General features: G+C 41.8%; 1 protein-coding gene across 1 annotated transcript in view; it reads right to left on the minus strand.

Moving 5' to 3' along the window:
• Positions 1–298: 298 nt before the first annotated feature.
• The window catches only part of LOC137637358 (uncharacterized), a 205,885-nt gene continuing 185,659 nt past the window's right edge, over positions 299–20,524 (minus strand). The window contains exons 2-6 of the mRNA XM_068369587.1: positions 19,169–19,266; positions 10,844–10,998; positions 10,545–10,667; positions 8,219–8,339; positions 299–1,345 (exon numbers count right to left, since the gene is read on the minus strand). Coding sequence (XP_068225688.1) covers positions 1,288–1,345; positions 8,219–8,339; positions 10,545–10,667; positions 10,844–10,998; positions 19,169–19,266 — 555 coding nt within the window. The 3' untranslated portion in view covers positions 299–1,287. The remainder of the gene's footprint in view (positions 1,346–8,218; positions 8,340–10,544; positions 10,668–10,843; positions 10,999–19,168; positions 19,267–20,524) is intronic.

Here is a 20,524-nt window from a genome sequence, read left to right on the forward strand (position 1 = left end):
AGTGTTATCTCTGTTCAGGGTGCAGATTGCCATGTGGCGTGTCAAGAATACGTCCTCTGATATTTCGCGATATCCCTGGTTCTTTTATTAGGGATATTCGCTCCAGGAGTTAGAATTCTGGGTACCTTAAGGTAAATTCTCTGGGAATATCGCCGTAGTTGTAATATACCCTAGGAAGCTACCCTATAGGAACTTCCATCAGGACGACATGGCTTGAGCCCAAAAAAACACATAATACAAGGAGCAGGTAAATTATTTTTTAGTAGAATAACAATTCATCAGATGAATGTATTTTTTAAATTGTTTTTATTTTTCACGTGTTCCAGTAATATAATACTCTGTACACTACCAACGTAAAATATCCTAAAAAGCTTAACCTGAATCAACTATAGAGTTTATTTATGTTTTTAAAGGATTAGGCATAATTTCTTTTGTGTGTAATGGTGAATTTGACCACAACAAATTGTGCTACTTATATGCTTAAGCATGTATTGCAAAATTACAGTGAAAATTCTAGTTTAAATAAAATTTTCAAACTAGAAATCATGGCAAAGTTTGTAGTGCCAAATTTAAAATCAAATCTTTTAAAATGACACTTGGATTATGACATCGTACTAGTCGAGATATTTCCAAAATGGCCAAATATGGACGAAGGAAAAACTTACTTTTGGGGAGGTGGTCTTTTGTCAGATTGGATTCCCTGTTTTACTCTTATGCAGTAAAAACTTTGGTTACCACACAGCACTTCAACCCCAAAAATAATATAAAAAAGAATAATAGAGATTTTAAATCATGAAGCTTCGGTGATAAACAATTTAAATGAAGAATAATAGCAATAAAAAAAATTATAATCCAAACAAAAATTTACATAGCAAATTAAAGTAAAAAAATCAAAACAGCTCTTTAATATCTAGCCTACTTAATTTTTAAAATAAATGTTAAAGTTATACAGTAGAAGGGATGTCTCCATAAAACTCTTACAGCTGAAAATTTTCAAAAGCATTATCTATAGTGAAAAAGAAGAAGAGGAGTTGCTTCTGCAACAATTAATTCTTTTAACTTCAGCCCATTACTCAAATACAGGTATTTACAACACAATTTTTGTAACACTCAGTGGTCAAAGGAAATATATATTTTTTGACTCCTATAAGTAAGAGTCCACTTTGGTACATCAGAAGAAATTAACGAAGAAACCAAGTCCAGTTCGACACATCAGAACAAGCTAAATAATATCAACAGCTTCAACTTTATCTTTAGTATCTTCTTCCTCTCTATCCAACTTTTCATCTATGTCGTCCTCTCCATCATATCCCAATTGTTCTTCTTCATCATAATCTCGGGACACCTGCGGAAACACAACATTTTAGACAATTTTAATATTTATAATAATCATTGCATAAACTATAACTAACTTTTCACCATGCCTTAACGACTGTTCTGGCTTGCGCTGATGTATATGTCTATAAAGAACTGAGGGTTTATTTTCATAAAATGTAGCAAAGAATATGGAAGAATGAACTCGACAATACTAAATTAGAACACTTTTGTACGAAAGTTCCTTTGCTCAGACTAGAGTACAAGAAAAAATTAATAACATATACAGTACCAGTACACTAGCTTTTAAAAAATATATAATGATACAGTACTGTATGTTAACTAAGCTAAAGAACCAACAGAAATATGTTATTTTCATCAGTAAAATAAATTTTTGAATATACTTACCCGATGATCATGTAGCTGTCAACTCCGTTGCCCGACAGAAATCTAAGGTCGGGATACGCCAGCGATCGCTATACAGGTGGGGGTGTACACAACAGCGCCATCTGTGAGCAGGTACTCAAGTACTTCTTGTCAACACCACCTCAATTTTCTCCTCGGTCCACTGGTTCTCTATGGGGAGGAAGGGAGGGTCCTTAAATTCATGATCATCGGGTAAGTATATTCAAAAATTTATTTTACTAATGAAAATAACATTTTTCAATATTAATCTTACCCGATGATCATGTAGCTGATTCACACCCAGGGTGGTGGGTGGAGACCAGCATACATGTTAACATTAGAAGCTAAGTATCCCGTATTTCATTTTAGCAGTTATTCAAAATAACAAACATAAAATAAATAAGTACCTGGTAAGGAAGTCGACTTGAACCATTACTCTGCCTTTTTTAAGTACGTCTTCCTTACTGAGCCTAGCGGTCCTCTTAGGATGCTGAACGACTCCTAGGTGCTGAAGTATGAAGGGCTGCAACCCATAATAAAGGACCTCATCACAACCTCTAATCTAGGCGCTTCTCAAGAAAGAATTTGACCACCCGCCAAATCAACCAGGATGCGGAAGGCTTCTTAGCCTTCCGTACAACCCAAAAAACAACAATAAAAAGCATTTCAAGAGAAAGATTAAAAAAGGTTATGGGATTATGGGAATGTAGTGGCTGAGCCCTCACCTACTACTGCACTCGCTGCTAGGAATGGTCCCAGGGTGTAGCAGTTCTCGTAAAGAGACTGGACATCTTTGAGATAGAATGATGCGAACACTGACTTGCTTCTCCAATAGGTTGCATCCATAACACTCTGCAGAGAACGGTTCTGTTTGAAGGCCACTGAAGTAGCGACAGCCCTAACTTCATGTGTCCTTACCTTCAGCAAAGCAAGGTCTTCTTCCTTCAGATGAGAATGTGCCTCTCTAATCAGAAGCCTGATGTAGTAAGAAACTGCGTTCTTAGACATCGGTAAAGCAGGCTTCTTGATCGAACACCATAAAGCTTCTGATTGTCCTCGTAATGGCTTTGTCCGTCTTAAATAGTACTTAAGAGCTCTTGCTGGGCAAAGTACTCTCTCAAGTTCGTTCCCCACCAAGTTGGACAGGCTTGGGATCTCGAACGACTTGGGCCAAGGACGAGAAGGAAGCTCGTTTTTAGCCAAAAAACCGAGCTGCAAGGAACATGTAGCCGTTTCAGATGTAAAACCTATGTTCCTGCTGAAGGCGTGGATCTCACTGACTCTTTTAGCTGTTGCCAAGCAAACGAGGAAAAGAGTCTTTAATGTGAGATCCTTAAAAGAGGCTGATTGAAGCGGTTCGAATCTTGATGACATCAGGAACCTTAAAACCACGTCTAGGTTCCAGCCTGGTGTGGACAACCGACGTTCCTTTGAGGTCTCAAAAGACCTAAGGAGGTCCTGTAGATCTTTGTTGGTGGAAAGATCCAAGCCTCTGTGGCGGAAGACCGCTGCCAACATGCTTCTGTAACCCTTGATCGTAGGAGCTGATAGGGATCTTACATTCCTTAGATGTAACAGAAAGTCAGCTATCTGTGTTACAGAGGTACTGGTTGAGGAAACTGCATTCGCCCTGCACCAGCTTCGGAAGACTTCCCATTTTGACTGAAAGACTCTGAGAGTGGATGTCCTCCTTGCTCTGGCAATCGCTCTGGCTGCCTCCTTCGAAAAGCCTCTAGCTCTTGAGAGTCTTTCGATAGTCTGAAGGCAGTCAGACGAAGAGCGTGGAGGCTTGGGTGTACCTTCTTTACGTGAGGCTGACGCAGAAGGTCCACTCTTAGAGGCAGAGTCCTGGGAACGTCCACTAGCCATTGCAGTACCTCGGTGAACCATTCTCTCGCGGGCCAGAGGGGAGCAACCAACGTCAACCGTGTCCCTTCGTGAGAGGCGAACTTCTGAAGTACCCTGTTGACAATCTTGAACAGAGGGAACGCATACAGGTCTAGATGGGACCAATCCAGCAGAAAGGCATCCACGTGAACTGCTGCTGGGTCTGGAATCGGAGAACAATACAACGGGAGCCTCTTGGTCATCGAGGTAGCGAAAAGATCTATGGTGGGCTGACCCCACAGGGCCCATAGTCTGCTGCAAACATTCTTGTGAAGGGTCCACTCTGTGGGGATGACCTGACCCTTCCGGCTGAGGCGATCTGCCATGACATTCATGTCACCCTGAATGAACCTCGTTACCAGCGAAATCTTTCGATCTTTTGACCAAATGAGGAGGTCCCTTGCGATCTCGAACAACTTCCTCGAATGAGTCCCTCCTTGCTTGGAGATGTAAGCCAAGGCTGTGGTGTTGTCGGAGTTCACCTCCACCACCTTGCTTAGCTGGAGGGACTTGAAGTTTATCAAGGCCAGATGAACTGCCAAAAGCTCCTTGCAGTTGATGTGAAGTGTCCTTTGCTCCTGATTCCACGTGCCCGAGCATTCCTGTCCGTCCAGTGTCGCACCCCAGCCCGTGTCCGATGCGTCCGAGAAGAGACGGTGGTCGGGGGTCTGAACAGCCAATGGTAGACCTTCCTTGACAAGAATGCTGTTCTTCCACCACGTCAGTGTAGACCTCATCTCTTCGGAAACAGGCACTGAGACCGCCTCTAGCGTCATGTCCTTTCTCCAGTGAGCAGCTAGATGATACTGAAGGGGGCGGAGGTGGAGTCTCCCTAACTCGATGAACTGGGCCAGCGATGAAAGTGTCCCTGTTAGACTCATCCACTGCCTGACTGAACATCGGTTCCTTCTCAGCATGCTCTGGATGCATTCTAGGGCTTGATTGATCCTTGGGGCCGACGGAAAAGCCCGAAAAGCTCGACTCTGAATCTCCATACCTAGATAGACAATGGTCTGGGATGGGACGAGTTGGGACTTCTCTATATTGACCAGGAGGCCCAATTCCTTGGTCAGATCCATAGTCCATCTGAGATTCTCCAGACAGCGACGACTTGACGGAGCTCTTAAAAGCCAGTCGTCCAAATAGAGGGAGGCTCTGATGTCTGCCAAGTGAAGGAATTTGGCAATATTCCTCATCAGTCTGGTAAACACAAGAGGTGCCGTGCTTAGGCCAAAGCACAGGGCTTGGAACTGGTACACAACCTTTCCAAAGACGAACCTTAGGAAAGGTTGGGAGTCTGGATGGATGGGGACGTGAAAGTACGCGTCTTTCAGGTCTAACGAGACCATCCAGTCCTCCTTCCTGACCGCTGCTAGGACCGACTTCGTCGTCTCCATCGTGAACGTCTGCTTGGTGACAAAAGCATTGAGAGCACTGACGTCCAGCACCGGTCTCCAACCTCCTGTCTTCTTCGCTACCAGGAAGAGACGGTTGTAGAAGCCCGGGGATTGATGGTCCCGGACTATGACTACCGCTCCCTTTTGTAGCAAGAGCGACACCTCTTGTTGCAACGCTAGCCTCTTGTCCTTCTCCTTGTAGTTGGGAGAGAGGTTGATGGGAGATGTTGCTAGAGGGGGACTGCGGCAGAACGGAATTCTGTACCCCTCCCTTAGCCACTTCACAGACTGAGCGTCTGCACCTCTGCTCTCCCAAGCTTGCCAGAAGTTCTTGAGCCTAGCTCCCACTGCTGTCTGGAGAGGAAGGCAGTCAGATCCTGCCTTTTGCGGACTTGGAACCCTTCTTGGATTTGCCACGGTGACTGTCGGCACGGGGACCTCCTCTGCTGGAGGTTCTGCCACGAAAGGGCGGGATGAACCTAGTTGCTGGTGTGTCCACTGCTGCAGGACGGAAAGGTCTAGGCACGGAAGGTAAAGCTTTAGCCTTACGTGCGGAAGATGCCATCAGATCATGGGTATCCTTCTGGATCAGCGAGGCAGCCATCCCCTTGATCAGCTCCTCCGGAAACAGACACTTGGAGAGAGGAGCAAACAACAACTCGGACTTCTGGCAAGGAGTGATCCCAGACGACAAGAAGGAGCAAAGATGTTCTCTCTTCTTAAGCACTCCCGACACGTACGAAGCCGCAAGTTCACCAGACCCATCCCGAATGGCTTTGTCCATGCTAGACATGATAAGCATGGCAGAGTCCTTATCCGAAGGGGAAGTCTTTCTGCTTAACGCTCCCAAACACCAATCGAGGAAGTTGAAGATCTCAAAAGCACGAAAGACTCCCTTCAACAGATGATCCATGTCAGAAAAGGACCAGCAAATCTTAGATCGTCTCATAGCCAGCCTGCGGGGAGAGTCAACCAGACTTGAGAAGTCGCCCTGGGCAGAGGCAGGAACTCCCAAGCTGGGTTCCTCTCCCGTGGCATACCAGACGCTAGATTTGGAAGCAAGCTTGGTAGGCGGAAAGATGAAAGCAGTCTTTCCCAGTTGCTTCTTGGACTGCAACCACTCTCCCATAACCCTCAAAGCTCTCTTGGATGAGCGTGCGAGGACAAGCTTGGTGAAGGCAGGAGCAGCAGACTGCATGCCCAGAGCAAACTCGGAGGGAGGAGAGCGAGGGGTTGCAGACACAAACTGTTCTGGATACAAGTCCCTGAACAAGGCAAGGACTTTACGAAAGTCTAAGGAGGGAGGCGTAGACTTGGGCCCTTCTAAGTCGGAGTGCGGTTCATCCAAATGTGCAGCTTCGTCATCCGATACTCCATCATCCGAAAGCTGAGTAGGAAGTGGCAAAGGCGGAGCAGAAAGCTGAACGGCTGAATCCGGCAGCACGGGTGCATGCGTAGCTGCTGCGGATCCAACATCATGCCGCTGCTGGTCAGTCTGCGAGCTGGCAACAACAAAAGCAGAGTGCTGGTGCGTGGGAGGGACTGCCGTGGGTTGCGGAGCATGCCGTATGGGATGCGGAGTATGCCGCATGGGTTGCGGAGCATGCCGCATAGTGTCAAAACACGGCAGCTCTACCGCACCTTCCCACTGCTGATGCGGTAGCTCACGCATGTCAACGGATGGTGCAGCATGAACATGCGTCTGGCAGGGTGGACTGCGCATCGGTGGTGGAGCTCTCACAGGTGGAGTGTGGGAGCAGGCAGCCGCAGTATCTGCTGAGCGCACAACCGTGGCAGGTTGTAGGTTAACAGGTGCCGTGTCAACCTTCTCAGCATGATACTCTTGCATGAACGCAGCAAGCTGAGACTGCATAGTCTGCAGCATGGACCACTTAGGGTCTACCGTGGTTGGTGCAGCAACAGACGGAGTAGTAGCCTGTTGTGGAACCACTCTACCTCTCTTGGGAGGTGTGCAGTCTTCGGAAGACTGCGGCGAGTCCGAACTGACCCAGTGGCTACACCTGGGACGTTGGACTCGCTCGGAAGGGACCTTACGCTTGAGAGGTCGTGAGACCTTGGTCCATCGTTTCCTCCTTGAAACTTCTTCCACAGACGAGGAATGATAGGGCTCATTCGTCTGTTTGTGGATGGGACGATCTCTGACAGAAACGTCCGCAACCACTGAGGGTACATCCGTACGCTGATCAAGGCCTGCCGAACCCTTTGGTCCTTCGACATTGCTTCTCCCCTGGGCTTGGGAGCTTGCAAGAGGTCCCGGACTGGGAGGACGACTGGCACGAACAGATGTACCCTCATGCGCAACACTGACACTAACACTTTTCACTTCACTTGCACTAACAACACTTCCCACTGCACTTTTCGCTTTCAGCTCTTTGACATCTGCCAAAAGCTGATTACGGTCATTAGCCAATGACTCCACTCTGTCACCAAGAGCCTGAATGGCACGCATCATATCCGCCATGGATGGCTGAGCACTCGTAGCAGGGTCGGGAGTCACCACTACAGGGGAAGGAAAAGGTTGAGGGGCATGGGGAGAGGAAAAATCAACAGAGCGAGAAGAACTCCTCCTGATCCTATCCTTCTCTAGCCTACGTGCATTTTTAAGGAATTCGTTAAAATCGAATTCCGAAAGCCCAGCGCATTCCTCACATCGATCTTCCAATTGACAGGATTTACCCCTACAATTGGAACAAACGGTGTGAGGATCTATGGAGGCCTTCGGAAGACGCCTAGTACAAGCCCTAACACTACACTGCCTGTACTTAGGGACTTGAGACTGGTCAGACATCTTGAATTGTAGAAATAGTCAAGGGGGAATTCCAAAATCTAGCAAAGTTCGTTAACAATTAATCCAAATTAAATCAAAAAGCTTGCTAAGCTAATGATAAAGCTTCCTGAATAGCGAAGGCTAAAATCTAGAGCGAATACATCACCAAAATCGTGAAAAACAACTCCAGAATCAACAGCGTATCCAAGTAGGTCTTGCCAGTGGCACGACAGAGGAAAAATTGAGTTCTTGTTGACAAGAAGTACTTGAGTACCTGCTCACAGATGGCGCTGTTGTGTACACCCCCACCTGTATAGCGATCGCTGGCGTATCCCGACCTTAGATTTCTGTCGGGCAACGGAGTTGACAGCTACATGATCATCGGGTAAGATTAATATTGAAAAAGATAAAACATTATTCACTGTACCTTATATTCTCTTTTTTCTTTTTCATCCTTCTCCCTTTTGTCTTTCTTTTTTTTCTTTCCTTATCCCTGTCCTTTTCCTTATGATCTCGGCTTCGGCTCCGGTCACGTCTTGAATCTTCTCCTGAAAACAAGATAATAATATGTAAGATTGTACGAAAACAAGATTAACCCTTGCGGAATGATATTAAATTGAGACGATAATGACTTATTTTACTGTTTTGACTTCTGTCTATTACAAGTGTACTTCTGGAAAACTTTCTGGTGTATCACCAGAAGAAAAAAAGGTGTAAGTTTCCAAAATTGTCCAAAGCAAGTGTACTGTACTTCTCTCTTTTTAGAAAATAAATTTCCTAAAATAACAGGTCACTGACCCATTACCCTAAGATTACTTCTAAAAGCTTCAAAGTTACTGCAAAAAATTTGGTTATTTCTTTCAAATACTTCTACAAGTCTGGCATTTCACCTTAAGAAAAATAAAAAAATGAAAAAACACACATGTAAAGCGAAATGAATTAGTAATCTCACTGATAAGAATAATAAAGTTAAAATATCTAACAAGGAATTCTGCATTAACATAAAGAAACACTGCAATGAATGGGGAAATATTTTGAAAATCTACAAATATAATGGTGCACAGGCATGAGCATATCTGATGTTGTTATTTTTCAAATGTTGAAAGAGCCATGATAGAAAAAAAATGTATAAATTCTAGCTTCCTTATTTCTCAACCTAAAATCACAAACTAATTTAAAACAGAACTCTTCAAACTCAAGATAACTAAGAACATTTAAATTCCATAACTGCAGCATTCAAGATTATCAACATTCATACTTAACATTCTCACTTTCTCTCTCTCAATCTCTCTCAGTAAGCCACCGGGACTACCTTACACATATCTAGGTTCTGAGAGAGAAAATAACAATATTGTTAGTTATTTTTCAATTAAAAAATTTCTTTGCACTTCCCAAGAGAGATTAGTTTACCAAACTTTCAACTAGGCTCCACAAGGCACTAGAAGAGTTAGAAGACCCAGGCCTACATGACTGAGGACTATGAAGTGTGAAGTGGAAGATGATGAATGGAAAAGTAGCAATTTAAAAGCTAAAGATAGAGACGAGTGGCGAAATGTAACCGAGACCCTTTGCGCCAATAGGCGTAGGAGGAGATGATGATGATGATGATGATGTATTTCTTGAGGCTTCAATCATTTTCATGTGTAACGCCTTTACCTATCAAGTTTTGAGCACGGTGGTATCTTTAGTGTCCACAAACCCCTCAGAAGCCCACTCTTACCCTCCTTCTACTTTAAACCCAAAAGATCCCCAGAGAATTTTTCCCAGTTTTTGTGGAAAGAAGGTAGAAATAGGGATGAATTTTTTGTGAAATATGAAAATTGGTGGGAAAATTTTGGGCATATTTGATGACACCTTATGTTTAAACAGATTCAATTGAAGAAAAGGAGAAATTTGTATCAAATTATCAATACGGTACTACAGTATTTGGTTACAGAAAGATAAATAGTTAGTAATACTGAGCAGTATTACCAATAAAATACATTGCTGTTATTTGCACACATGTATTACCTTCGCCAAAATTGAAGATTTACATATTTACTCGTCGTCATTTATTTCTTTGCTCGTTTGATCGTGAGCAACTTTGCACAAGAACAACAGTACTGATTTTGACCAAACTTGGTAGTTATGTTGGGTATGACCCAAGGATGCATCCAACATTTTGGATAAAGTCCCTCAAGGTACAGGTATGCAGCAGTACTTTGAATATAACCGCAAAGTCAAGTAAATGGAAAATATTTTGTTAGTTCATCTTTTAGTTGTGCACAACATTACGCAAAAAACTACAGAGCCAATTTCAACGAGACTTGTTGGACATTTGGGCTATGACACAAGGATAAATCTGCTACATTTTGAAGAAAATACCAAGTACAAGTATGCAATGGAGTTACCAGCAAAATAAGATTCCTTGGCATGGCAAAGGCATGCTCTCTCTACTGAGTGCCCCTCTCGTTACTACTGTAAATGTAAGTATAAATTCTTAAGCTGTCTGAAGAACTTAGCGTCCCTTATCATCTGCAGACATTTGCCAATAGAGGGAGGGAAGGGGGATTGCGATAGGATTGACGAATTTAGGTTATAATCCCTAGTTTTGGGGAACACCCAGCAGTTACAGTGAGTTAGAAAAGAAGTTAAAGTGGTTGGACAAAAGAAAGAAAATTTAACAAAAACAGTGGTGTACCAAACTTCATAACTGTGGATAAGAGGGTAGTACTGTACTGTCACTAGTTTCAAAACCATAGTTTATCACTTACTTTGATCTAGAAGAAGAACGTGATCTCCTCCTCGTTCGTTCATGGGAGCGTGACCTACGGCGCTCTCTGGATCGATCAAGGCGAGATCTTCACTCGCTGCGAAATTTCCTCCGAGAATGAGACCTAGATTTTAAAGAAGAAAAAGTTCCACGATAAAAGAATACAAATGATTATGTATATAATTTTTTCTATACAGTATTCAAATGTAAGTCTTAACAAATTTTATATATCATATGAATAAAGTTCCCTTCCCTTACAAAGGACAAGACTAAAATTTAACAAAAATAGAAAACTCCTACCTTGACCTGGTTCTGTGTGCTCGTTCAGAACGATTACGGCTTCTTGAACGGCTTCTCGTCCTGGAACGCCTTCTGCTGCGAAGCCGTGTACGAGATCTACGACTTTTTCTTTCCCTTGAGCGACTACGAGATCTGGTTGGCCTAGATTTTGAAGACTGAAAAATATACTTGTCAGAATACAATTTTGCAATGAGTGAAAAAAAAAAATAGAACCATGCAAAGTGCAGGCGCTTAAAACTTAAAAACAAACTTGTTTAAGAGGTACACTAGGCCACTATACTCCCTTATAACATTTGAGGGCATACTGAGCTTGTTGAGGGAAATTTCTTTAAATTTTCAAGTGATATTTGTCAAATATTAATATCATGTTGTGCAAAATTAGTCATTCATTTTAGTCATGCCTTTAGTAATTTGCTGTTAACCATTTTCTTTCAGTAGTTTCTAAATTGGCGTTCCAAAATTATTTCGCTCACAGTCTCTTGTATTTATTTCTATATATTTCAATGATTTGATCCTTAATTAATTGCTGATAGTATACACAAATTATAAGACATTATTCTTAGTTTATTTGAGATCAGTGATCGTTATTTTCTCTGATGATTTTAAATGTTATTGTTTATAAAGTTTGTGGTTTTCTGAGAGGAAATTAAAGAGAAGAAGAAGGAGCCGCGTGTGATTCAACCTATGAAAGTTACTGTCTAACCTCTAGTGATTCATAGTAATGTCCCCATAGTGGTCAATATTCAAACCATGTTCAAAATAACTATATTAGATTTCTCAAAAATTATTTTTCCAATTCTATGTAATCTACACGAATACAGTGATCAACCTTTTTCAATTAAATTCAAAAAGTTTAAAAAACTTCAGCATTTCGACTTCAATATATAGTACATACTACCAACCCTCTCAGATTCAAAGAATTCCATGCAATCATGTCTCGAGATATACCTTTAGCATCTTTATATTTCAACGTTTTAGAAAATTGCCTACTTTGTAAATAGTTCCAAACAGTGATAGGTAAGAGTCCACTTTTTCAGAGAACTTCTCCACACAAATAAACCACAAAAATTTTATTATTGTACTGAATATATTGGCAATTATAATTTCATACGGCAGGCTAATGAATATTAGGTAGATTCATTGGAATAATAAAAGGAATAACAGAGGACAAAAACTATACAAAATAAAACAAACTTCAAGAATAAAATTTTGTCAACTACATTCCATGTCTACTCCAACTTTCATGTTTTACTGGAAGGGGTTGTATGAATCAGATTTTTACAGTTAGGCAGATATGCGAGAAATATTTAGCAAAAGGGCAGGTGGTGTATGTTGCGTTTATGGATCTGGGGAAAGCGTATGATAGAGCTGATAGGGAAGCAATGTGGAATGTGATGAGGTTATATGGAGTTGGTGGAAGGTTGTTGCAAGCAGTGAAAAGTTTCTACAAAGGTAGTAAAGCATGTGTTAGAATAGGAAATGAAGTGAGTGATTGGTTTCCGGTGAGAGTGGGGCTGAGACAGGGATGTGTGATGTCGCCGTGGTTGTTTAACTTGTATGTTGATGGAGTGGTGAGAGAGGTGAATGCTCGAGTGCTTTGACGAGTATTGAAACTGGTAGATGAGAATGACCATAAATGGGAAGTAAATCAGCTGTTGTTTGCGGATGATACTGTACTGGTTGCAGACGCGGAAGAGAAGCTTGGCCGATTAGTGACAGAATTTGGAAGGGCGTGTGAGAGAAGGAAGTTGAGAGTTAATGTGGGTAAGAGTAAGGTTATGAGATGTACGAGAAGGGAAGTTGGTGCAAAGTTGAATGGAGAGTTACTTGAGGAGGTGGATCAGTTTAAGTACTTGGGGTCTGTTGTTGCAGCAAATGGTGGAGTGGAAGCAGATGTATGTCAGCGAGTGAAATAAGGATGCAAAGTGTTGGGGGCAGTTAAGGGAGTAGTAGAAAATAGAGGGTTGGACATAAATGTAAAGAGAGTTTGGTATGAGAAAGTGATTGTACCAACTGTGATGTATGGATCGGAGTTGTGGGGAATGAAAGTGATGGAGAGACAGAAATTGAATGTGTTTGAGATGAAGTGTCTAAGGAGTATGGCTGCTGTATCTCGAGTAGATAGGGTTAGGAACGAAGTGGTGAGGGTGAGACCGGGTGTAAGAAATGAGTTAGCAGGTAGAGTGGATATGAATGTGTTGAGGTGGGTTGGCCATGTTGAGAGAATGGAAAGGGCTGTCTGCTAAAGAAGGTGATGAATGCAAGAGTTGATGGGAGAAGTACAAAAGGAAGGCCAAGGTTTGGGTGGATGGATAGAAAGAAGGAAGCTCTGGGTGATAGGAGGATAGATGTGAGAGAGGCAAGAGAGTGTGCTAGAAATAGGAAATGAATGGCGAGCGATTGTGACGCAGTTCCGGTAGCCCCTGCTACTTCCTCTGGTGCCTTAGATGACCGCGGAGGTAGCAGCAGTAGGGGATTCAGCGTTATGAAGCTTCATCTGTGGTGGATAACAGGGGAGGGTGGGCTGTGGCACCCTAGCAGTACCAGCCAAACTTGGTTGAGTCCCTTGTCAGGCTGGGGGGAACGTAGAGAGGAGAGGTCCCCCTTTTTTGTTTCTTTAGTTTGATGTCGGCTACCCCCCAATATTGGGGGAAGTGCCTTGGTATATGTATGTAGAAAAGTGCAAAATGTAAAGGAGCTATATCATATCCTATTTTTAGGGCGAGGTAATTAGGAATCTCCTTAAATCAAAAGAAAAAAAAATTACCGTAGAAATCCACTGTTCTGGGCAATCTGAGTATAGAAGTTTCTGCCCCAAATAACCAAGAGTTTACATTAACCAGAATTAGGGTAAGAAACTCTGGTGAATATGGTAAATTATTTGCAGAATTTGGTGTGATATCTGCAACTCTGGTTAATAGAAATCGCTATTAATTTGGTTCAGAATTCTTTAGGCTCTAAGATATCTTTCAACATTGGATTCTTAGGATAACTTAGCGACTTTTACCGAATTTTTTCGATTTCTAGTGCCAAAAGTTTGATGTATTTCCATAATCACCTTGCCCTTGAATATGCAAAATGTATACCGGTAAAAACTTGAAACGTAATTTCCAAGTTCTTTACCTTTTGTACTGTGCACTTGCATGATTTAGCATCATTTTGTATCTGTAAGGATATACTACAGCAGTCAATGCTACAGTATTGAAATAAAAAATTTAATTCAGTTATAATGATTTTAGTATACAGTACTTTGACAAAACTAAATAGAAGGATTTGATTAATAATTTTGAATATAAAACTAAGAAAAAAACTAAATTAACTTTTACAAATCCACATTGCCAAAGGAAAAATACCATAATCATACAATCGAAGCCATAAATTTTGGTCTTCACAATAAGTATTTGTGTATATTGTTGCTAAAATTTGTACTGATATTCCTTAGTATATAGAGGAACTATAAGTGCATAATTGATCGTAAATATTATTGATCAAAGTTTATAATTTTCGGAAATCTTCCAGGTATACTGGATCCAGAACTGTTGTTTAAAGCTCAGGTTAAGATAGTTAAGAAGGGTATGAACGATCCAAAAGGAGCACAAGCAGCAGAATGATACAGTTACTATTCTTGGAAAAAATGCTGATACTCGCTGCAGCCATGAGTATAGCGAGAGGAATGTAGCTTAAACTCACAAGCTGGCAGTAACTTGAAGCATCCTGCATGTAGGAGCAATGCAGCTTAAAGAAGTTCATGATCAATTTGTGTTTCTCCTCAACCAACTCCAAACAGCTCAAGTGGAGAGTGCAATTTTAGTAGCTAGTCCTCACAAGCCAACACGTGGAGTTCAAGGTGAGGTGACCCCAGGGTTGCCATTAGTGGGGTAACCCTCCTTTTCTCTTGTATGCTCTTTAGGGTGAGAGGAAGTCTTCCAACAGATCTGGTCATCCTTCAGTCTCCAAGGTTTCCTGACTAACAATTTTTTCCTGGACCTCATTGGAGCTGGCATTTTGGAAGTGTCCATTTACAGGAGTGTGGAAACCAGGACCAAGTCGCCAAAGAAGGGCGGAAAGCATGGAGGTGCATCTCCTGGGAAGAGGAGATCTTCTGAGAATGTCCATACTTCGGGTCATTCGCTGCTACATGGGAAGGAAGACCACTGTGAACTCAGCTTCTTGTGCAATGTTGATTGGCACCAGATCCTCTTGCGTTTTCTGAAGGACATAGTGGCCAGGAAAAATAATCCATGATCTTTCCATCGTAGAAGCTTGGATGAACATGTGGTTGAATGCCTCCAATCCCCGCACACTTCTAGGGAACAGAGGAGTGCACCACCCAAAGCATCCCTTGTACTCGCTTAAGAAAAATAGCAATCGGGATAACGGCAATAGAGAAGACATATCACCACTCCATATCCAGTCGCTTGTATTATTTGGATTTTCTCCTCTTTGGAAGAGGAAACAAAGAGTTGCTCCCACCATTCCTTTCCCTTTCCCAATAAGATCACTGGCATTGACAAGAGAAGCACACCCGCGATGTGGCCTCTCATCCCTGACCAGTCAACGTTGTCAGAAATCAAGCTAATTTTCATTGTTGCCCAAGGTAAGCTCTTGCATATAAGAGAAGTCAGAAGATCTGTGGCCTCGTTGAGGAAGGTGAGCAACAATTAGTTAGATCACACCCATTGAGGAGGAAGAGTTGGCAATCTCCCCCTGCCTTTGAAAGGAAGGGTAGGTTCAGCCAATCATCCTCTTGGACCACCTTCGAAGATGTATGCCCGGAACTACACCCCAGAATTGGGTCCCTCTTCTATGGAGTTAGGCCTTATTCCAAAGGATAATTGCAACATCTTGGAACTCGATAAGTTGGACAAACCCTTCTAAACGCCAATAAAACAGGCAATCATGGAGATTGACTGTTTTTTGGTGGTACAAGATGGAAAGATGGGAATATCCTTCTCTTCTCGGACAACATTGCCATGGTGCTGAATGAGTTGAGTTATTCCTTCCAGCATCCAGAGCATGGCAAGAGGAAATTCTACTTCGCTCCCTCCTTTCTCATGATAGAGGGAAATATATCTACCCTAGCACTGGGTTGGACAGTGAAGAGACTCGCGCATACACCGTTTTCTCAGCAGCTGAGACGATGGCCCTGGAAACAACAGCCGTTAACATGATTCACGTCACCTCCTGGATTCATCACTGGTCTCGCTCTGCATAAAGAAAGATATGAGCAAATCTGAGGTTTACATGAGGTATACAGACTTCATATTTTCAGGCTGATGGCGATATTCTTTTTAACGCGCCATAACCTAAACACCTGGACTAATTACGTCATAAGGAAAGGAAATTTGGTAGTCTACAAGCTCCACGGAAGGTCAAGTAGTAGGAAAGCCTTAGAGTTAAGGAACTAACCCCTCGGCTCGGCTCCCACCGTTTTTCTCAAAGAAGTAGACAGGATGGTTAATTGCTGGAGGAAGCTGAGCCAAGACTTAATCTTCTCCAGAGGACAGCTTCCTTACAGTGTGTGGGGGCAAGTAAGCACAAGCCAGGACCCTTCCCCAGGCTCGACCCCATCATTGCAATGTTTGTCTGAGAAACAGAAAAGAACGCAGGTTTCTGTCATTAGGGAAGATGCAAATTACTAAAATTGGTGATATTTGCACAGATTAATATAAAAATCATATATTTTGTTGTTTAATTGGTGGCAACATGCCTTGCTACATATTATAAGCAGTTGGGGGAAAGGTGAAAGAAAGCTAGAGAAAATATTATGTAGCTTGGGAAAAGGTACCAACTGTATATCTTTGATAAAAGCTGTTATATATCTAGGGTAACTAATGAACTACACACACACACACGCACACACACACAGTTACAGGTTGTGGGTCTTGTTTTGTGATGCTTATTTCAAATTTTAACATAAGCTTGCTAAGCTAGGTTATGATTTACGGAATGGGTAGTCTATAAACAATTGTTGCCATTTGAGCCACATTGTTCAAATTGTTTTTTTCACCTGTTAAGTAAAATATGAGAAAATGACAGCTATTTTTTTACTTCAGCACTTCAAAAAAGTAGTACACTACTGTATATCATGTCATGACCACAATTTTAACCATATAACTTGAATAATTAATTCTTTACCATTGATTTTATATTCCATTTTTGTCAGGGCATTTTAATGTAGCCTGAAATATACAATCACTACTATTAAAATTACTGTGTCTCAATTTCTTACTTGACTTTCACTCTGTATTATACGGTGACTTTCAATTTTATTTCTGCCAGATGGCATGAAGTTCTTTTCCACCACAAAAGTTTTAGCCGAAATATACAATATCCATAGCGTAAGAAGTGGTAGATATGGAAGCAGTAATATGTATAACAGCAGTGGAAAGGCCATAAAGATCATGGAGTAAGGACAGCACATGAAGGCCTAAAAACTTGATAAGAAATTCAAACATTAACATACTAAAGTTTAAAAGAGGGACTTGATCATATTCCTTCACCAATTATCAGCATCAATAGGGTTTATCTCAAAACTATGGCGAGGCAGAATCATCGAGTAAAAACCAAAGTCCTTTAATAGGTGTACCACTTTGGAACTTACAATAAATCAAGGTAGCCGAGTTCCTGAAGGGTAGGGAGGAACACTCGCATCCTCCTTGCAACCTCTCTGACCTTCACCAAGGGCTTGTGGGATTGGTTGAGGCAGAGGTACAGTATACTTAAAGGAATCGGGTTTGTATGGCGAAGAAAGAAAATTTTCTATACAGATACAAACCCTAGTCCTTTAATAAGACTTGTCCTTAGGTGGGAAGAAGAACCTATAATCAAACTGACAGGTTTAAAATCCCGAGATATTACGCATTCGGTCCTTGAGAGGAGAAGGCGTATCGATTGCAATCCACCTCCTATGACCTGAACTTAAAGGTGATAAGGCTATGCTTCTGTCATGGAGGAATCTATACCCCAAAGAGGTGTTTTCTTCAATGTAAGGCTAAAACAAAGTAATCAGTTTACCTGTATCCATCCTCCCCCTCATCAGGAGAATGGGGGGAAAAGCACTTCCATCTTGATCTAAAATAGATTGTGGTAGCTTATCTGCATCGAGGTGTGATCCAGCGACATAATGGGTTGACTGCTGTACTCCAAGGAAAGATAGGAAAGGAAAAAAGGCCAGATAGTTTTCCTCTATCCTAGACTGGAGTCATAACTGTTATCTTAGACAAGATGCTTCTTATCCTGTAAGAGAGCTTGGTATGCTAGTACACCTGCTGAGCTGCTACCTTAGGTCCTAAAGAAAATGTATCTAGCAACTTGTGGGTGCATTCCTGTAAATAGTGGGGCTGTGAGGGATGTCTGGAGTTTCCAGGACTTAGCCCACTGATAGGTTCTTCCAAATGTGGCATGTGCTCATAAGCACAAGCCTGTGCCAGTTCCTCCAGCTCACTTGCTGCCTGAGTTTGTGCTGTTAATAGTCCCTTGAAGTCTGATGGAGCTGGAGTTTATGGAGGTCTTTGTTTTGATCCTGCCAGAGTTGATAAAGAGGCTCTGTAGTTATGAACTGAAGGGTTGAGTCCACTTCAGGTGCCGTATTAGTGCTCTCACAGAGAGAAGAAGTAAATCGTCCAAATTTTCAGTTGGTTAGCCTCAAGTGAGGAGATGAAATTTTTGAACCTCGCAATGACTATGCTATGGTAAACCATTCAGCTCTCCCACTCTGTACAGACCAGGACCAGTAAGACAATCATCTTGAGAGTTAAGTCCTCGTCTGATGTCTGCCTTAAAGGCTCTTGGGAGGGCCTTTATCAGGGACCCAGGTCTGATCACTTTCTACAAGGGGGGCTTGAGGTCTCTTGGAGAGTAGGACTGCTCATAGCTCTTCACGAGCATTGCTTACTCCCAATAAGAGGACAGGCCTACCCTTCCCAGTCTGAAGATTTGGCTGTGGCTGAGCAATAGTCTTTCACCACTGATACTGAGAGGTGCTTCTCTCTATGCAGAAACACAAGGAAGTTTGCAAACTTAAGAAGACTTTCAGGCCTATTGAACTCTTCTTCCCGTAACACCCTCTTCAAGGGAAAGAGTTGCATTGCATAATATGACTACTTACATTATTTCCCTACATCCCCTCACTTTTTCAAGAACATGAATTTCTCCAATCAAACAATGACACGAGATATACAGTACCGTATATAATGTACATCAAACTATACTATGCAAGACGAACCTTTAATTACAAAGAATGTACCTTGACATGCACTACAAATACAATTCAGTTTCACAGAAATCACATGTACAGTAATATACGCAATAGAAAAAACTAACCTGAGGAAAAACACATCCTTAATTTTAGACGGCACCAGATGAACAACACCATCAGCATTTATGGCTTTGGAAAGAGCTTCGTTGGCTTCATTACTTTCCTGTAAGAAAGAAAATACATTATTCTTTTCCTATATAATTTGTTAATGTACTTAGACCATTATATTAAGATCTTAAATTGTTTTTTGCATCTCAATTTAAAGACTTGATATTCTTAAATAATTGATATAAAAAGTTACAGATTATTTTGTAACATGTACTGTAGTTTGTACAAGACCAAAGATTTTCCTTAAACTCAGTAAGATGGATCAGACGCAATGATTTTTTTTGTCCCTTTTTCTTTTCATCCATTCTCCTTTCCAGTTGACTTCATGTCTCTCTATTAATCATGTTGCCCAGTGGGAATGTAAGAATGGGCCATGAGGGACTAGTGCAATAATTATAAGGTAAAAATTATATTTTGATTTTAAAATAAATTTTTGAATATACTTACCCGGTGAATATATAATAGCTGACGTCTCCGACAGCTCAACAGATTCCAAAAACTCGCGAGCGATCGCCGTGAAGGTTGCGGGTGTGATCACCAGCGCCGACTATTGGCCAGATACCGCATATACTTGTAAACATCTCCAGTTCTTCTCAGTCCCCTAGGTCTCTATCGGGGAGGAAGGGAGGGCCTTTAATTTATATATTCACCGGGTAAGTATATTCAAAAATTTATTTCATAATCAAAATATCATTTTTAAATATTAAACTTAGCCGGTGAATATATAATAGCTGATTCACACCCATGGTGGTGGGTAGAGACCAGTATTAATATAATAAAGGCGTATATGCTCAAGAGTTTTTGACAATTATTCAAAAAACAGACTTAAGTGTAGGTACCTGGTAAGGAAGCAGACTCTGATTATTACTCTGCCTCATTAGTCCCCTATCCTCACGAAGCCCAGCGATCCTCTTAGGATGCTGAAAGACTCCCAGGATCTGCTATAACCAGGGTGAACACCCCTATAACAGGACCTCATCAATACCCCTAATCTGGGCGCTCTCAAGAAACAATATTTTGACCACCCGCCAAATCAAAAAGATTGCGAAAGACTTCTTAGTCTCACGTACAACCCAAAATAAGATTAAAAATTTCAAGAGTAGATTAAAAGGATATTGGGATTAAGGGAATGTAGTGGTAGAGCCTTCACCCACTACTGCACTCGCTGCTACGAATGGTCCCAGTGTGTAGCAGTCCTCATAAAGAGTCTGGACATCTTTCAAGTAATATAAAGCGAAAACCGACTTGCCTCTCCAAAAGGTTGCGTCCATAATACTTTTAATGGGTCTATTTTGCTTAAACGCTACAGAAGT

Source organism: Palaemon carinicauda, chromosome 3, assembly GCF_036898095.1.
Source record: "Palaemon carinicauda isolate YSFRI2023 chromosome 3, ASM3689809v2, whole genome shotgun sequence".
In the NCBI taxonomy this organism is placed as follows: Eukaryota; Metazoa; Arthropoda; class Malacostraca; order Decapoda; family Palaemonidae; genus Palaemon; species Palaemon carinicauda.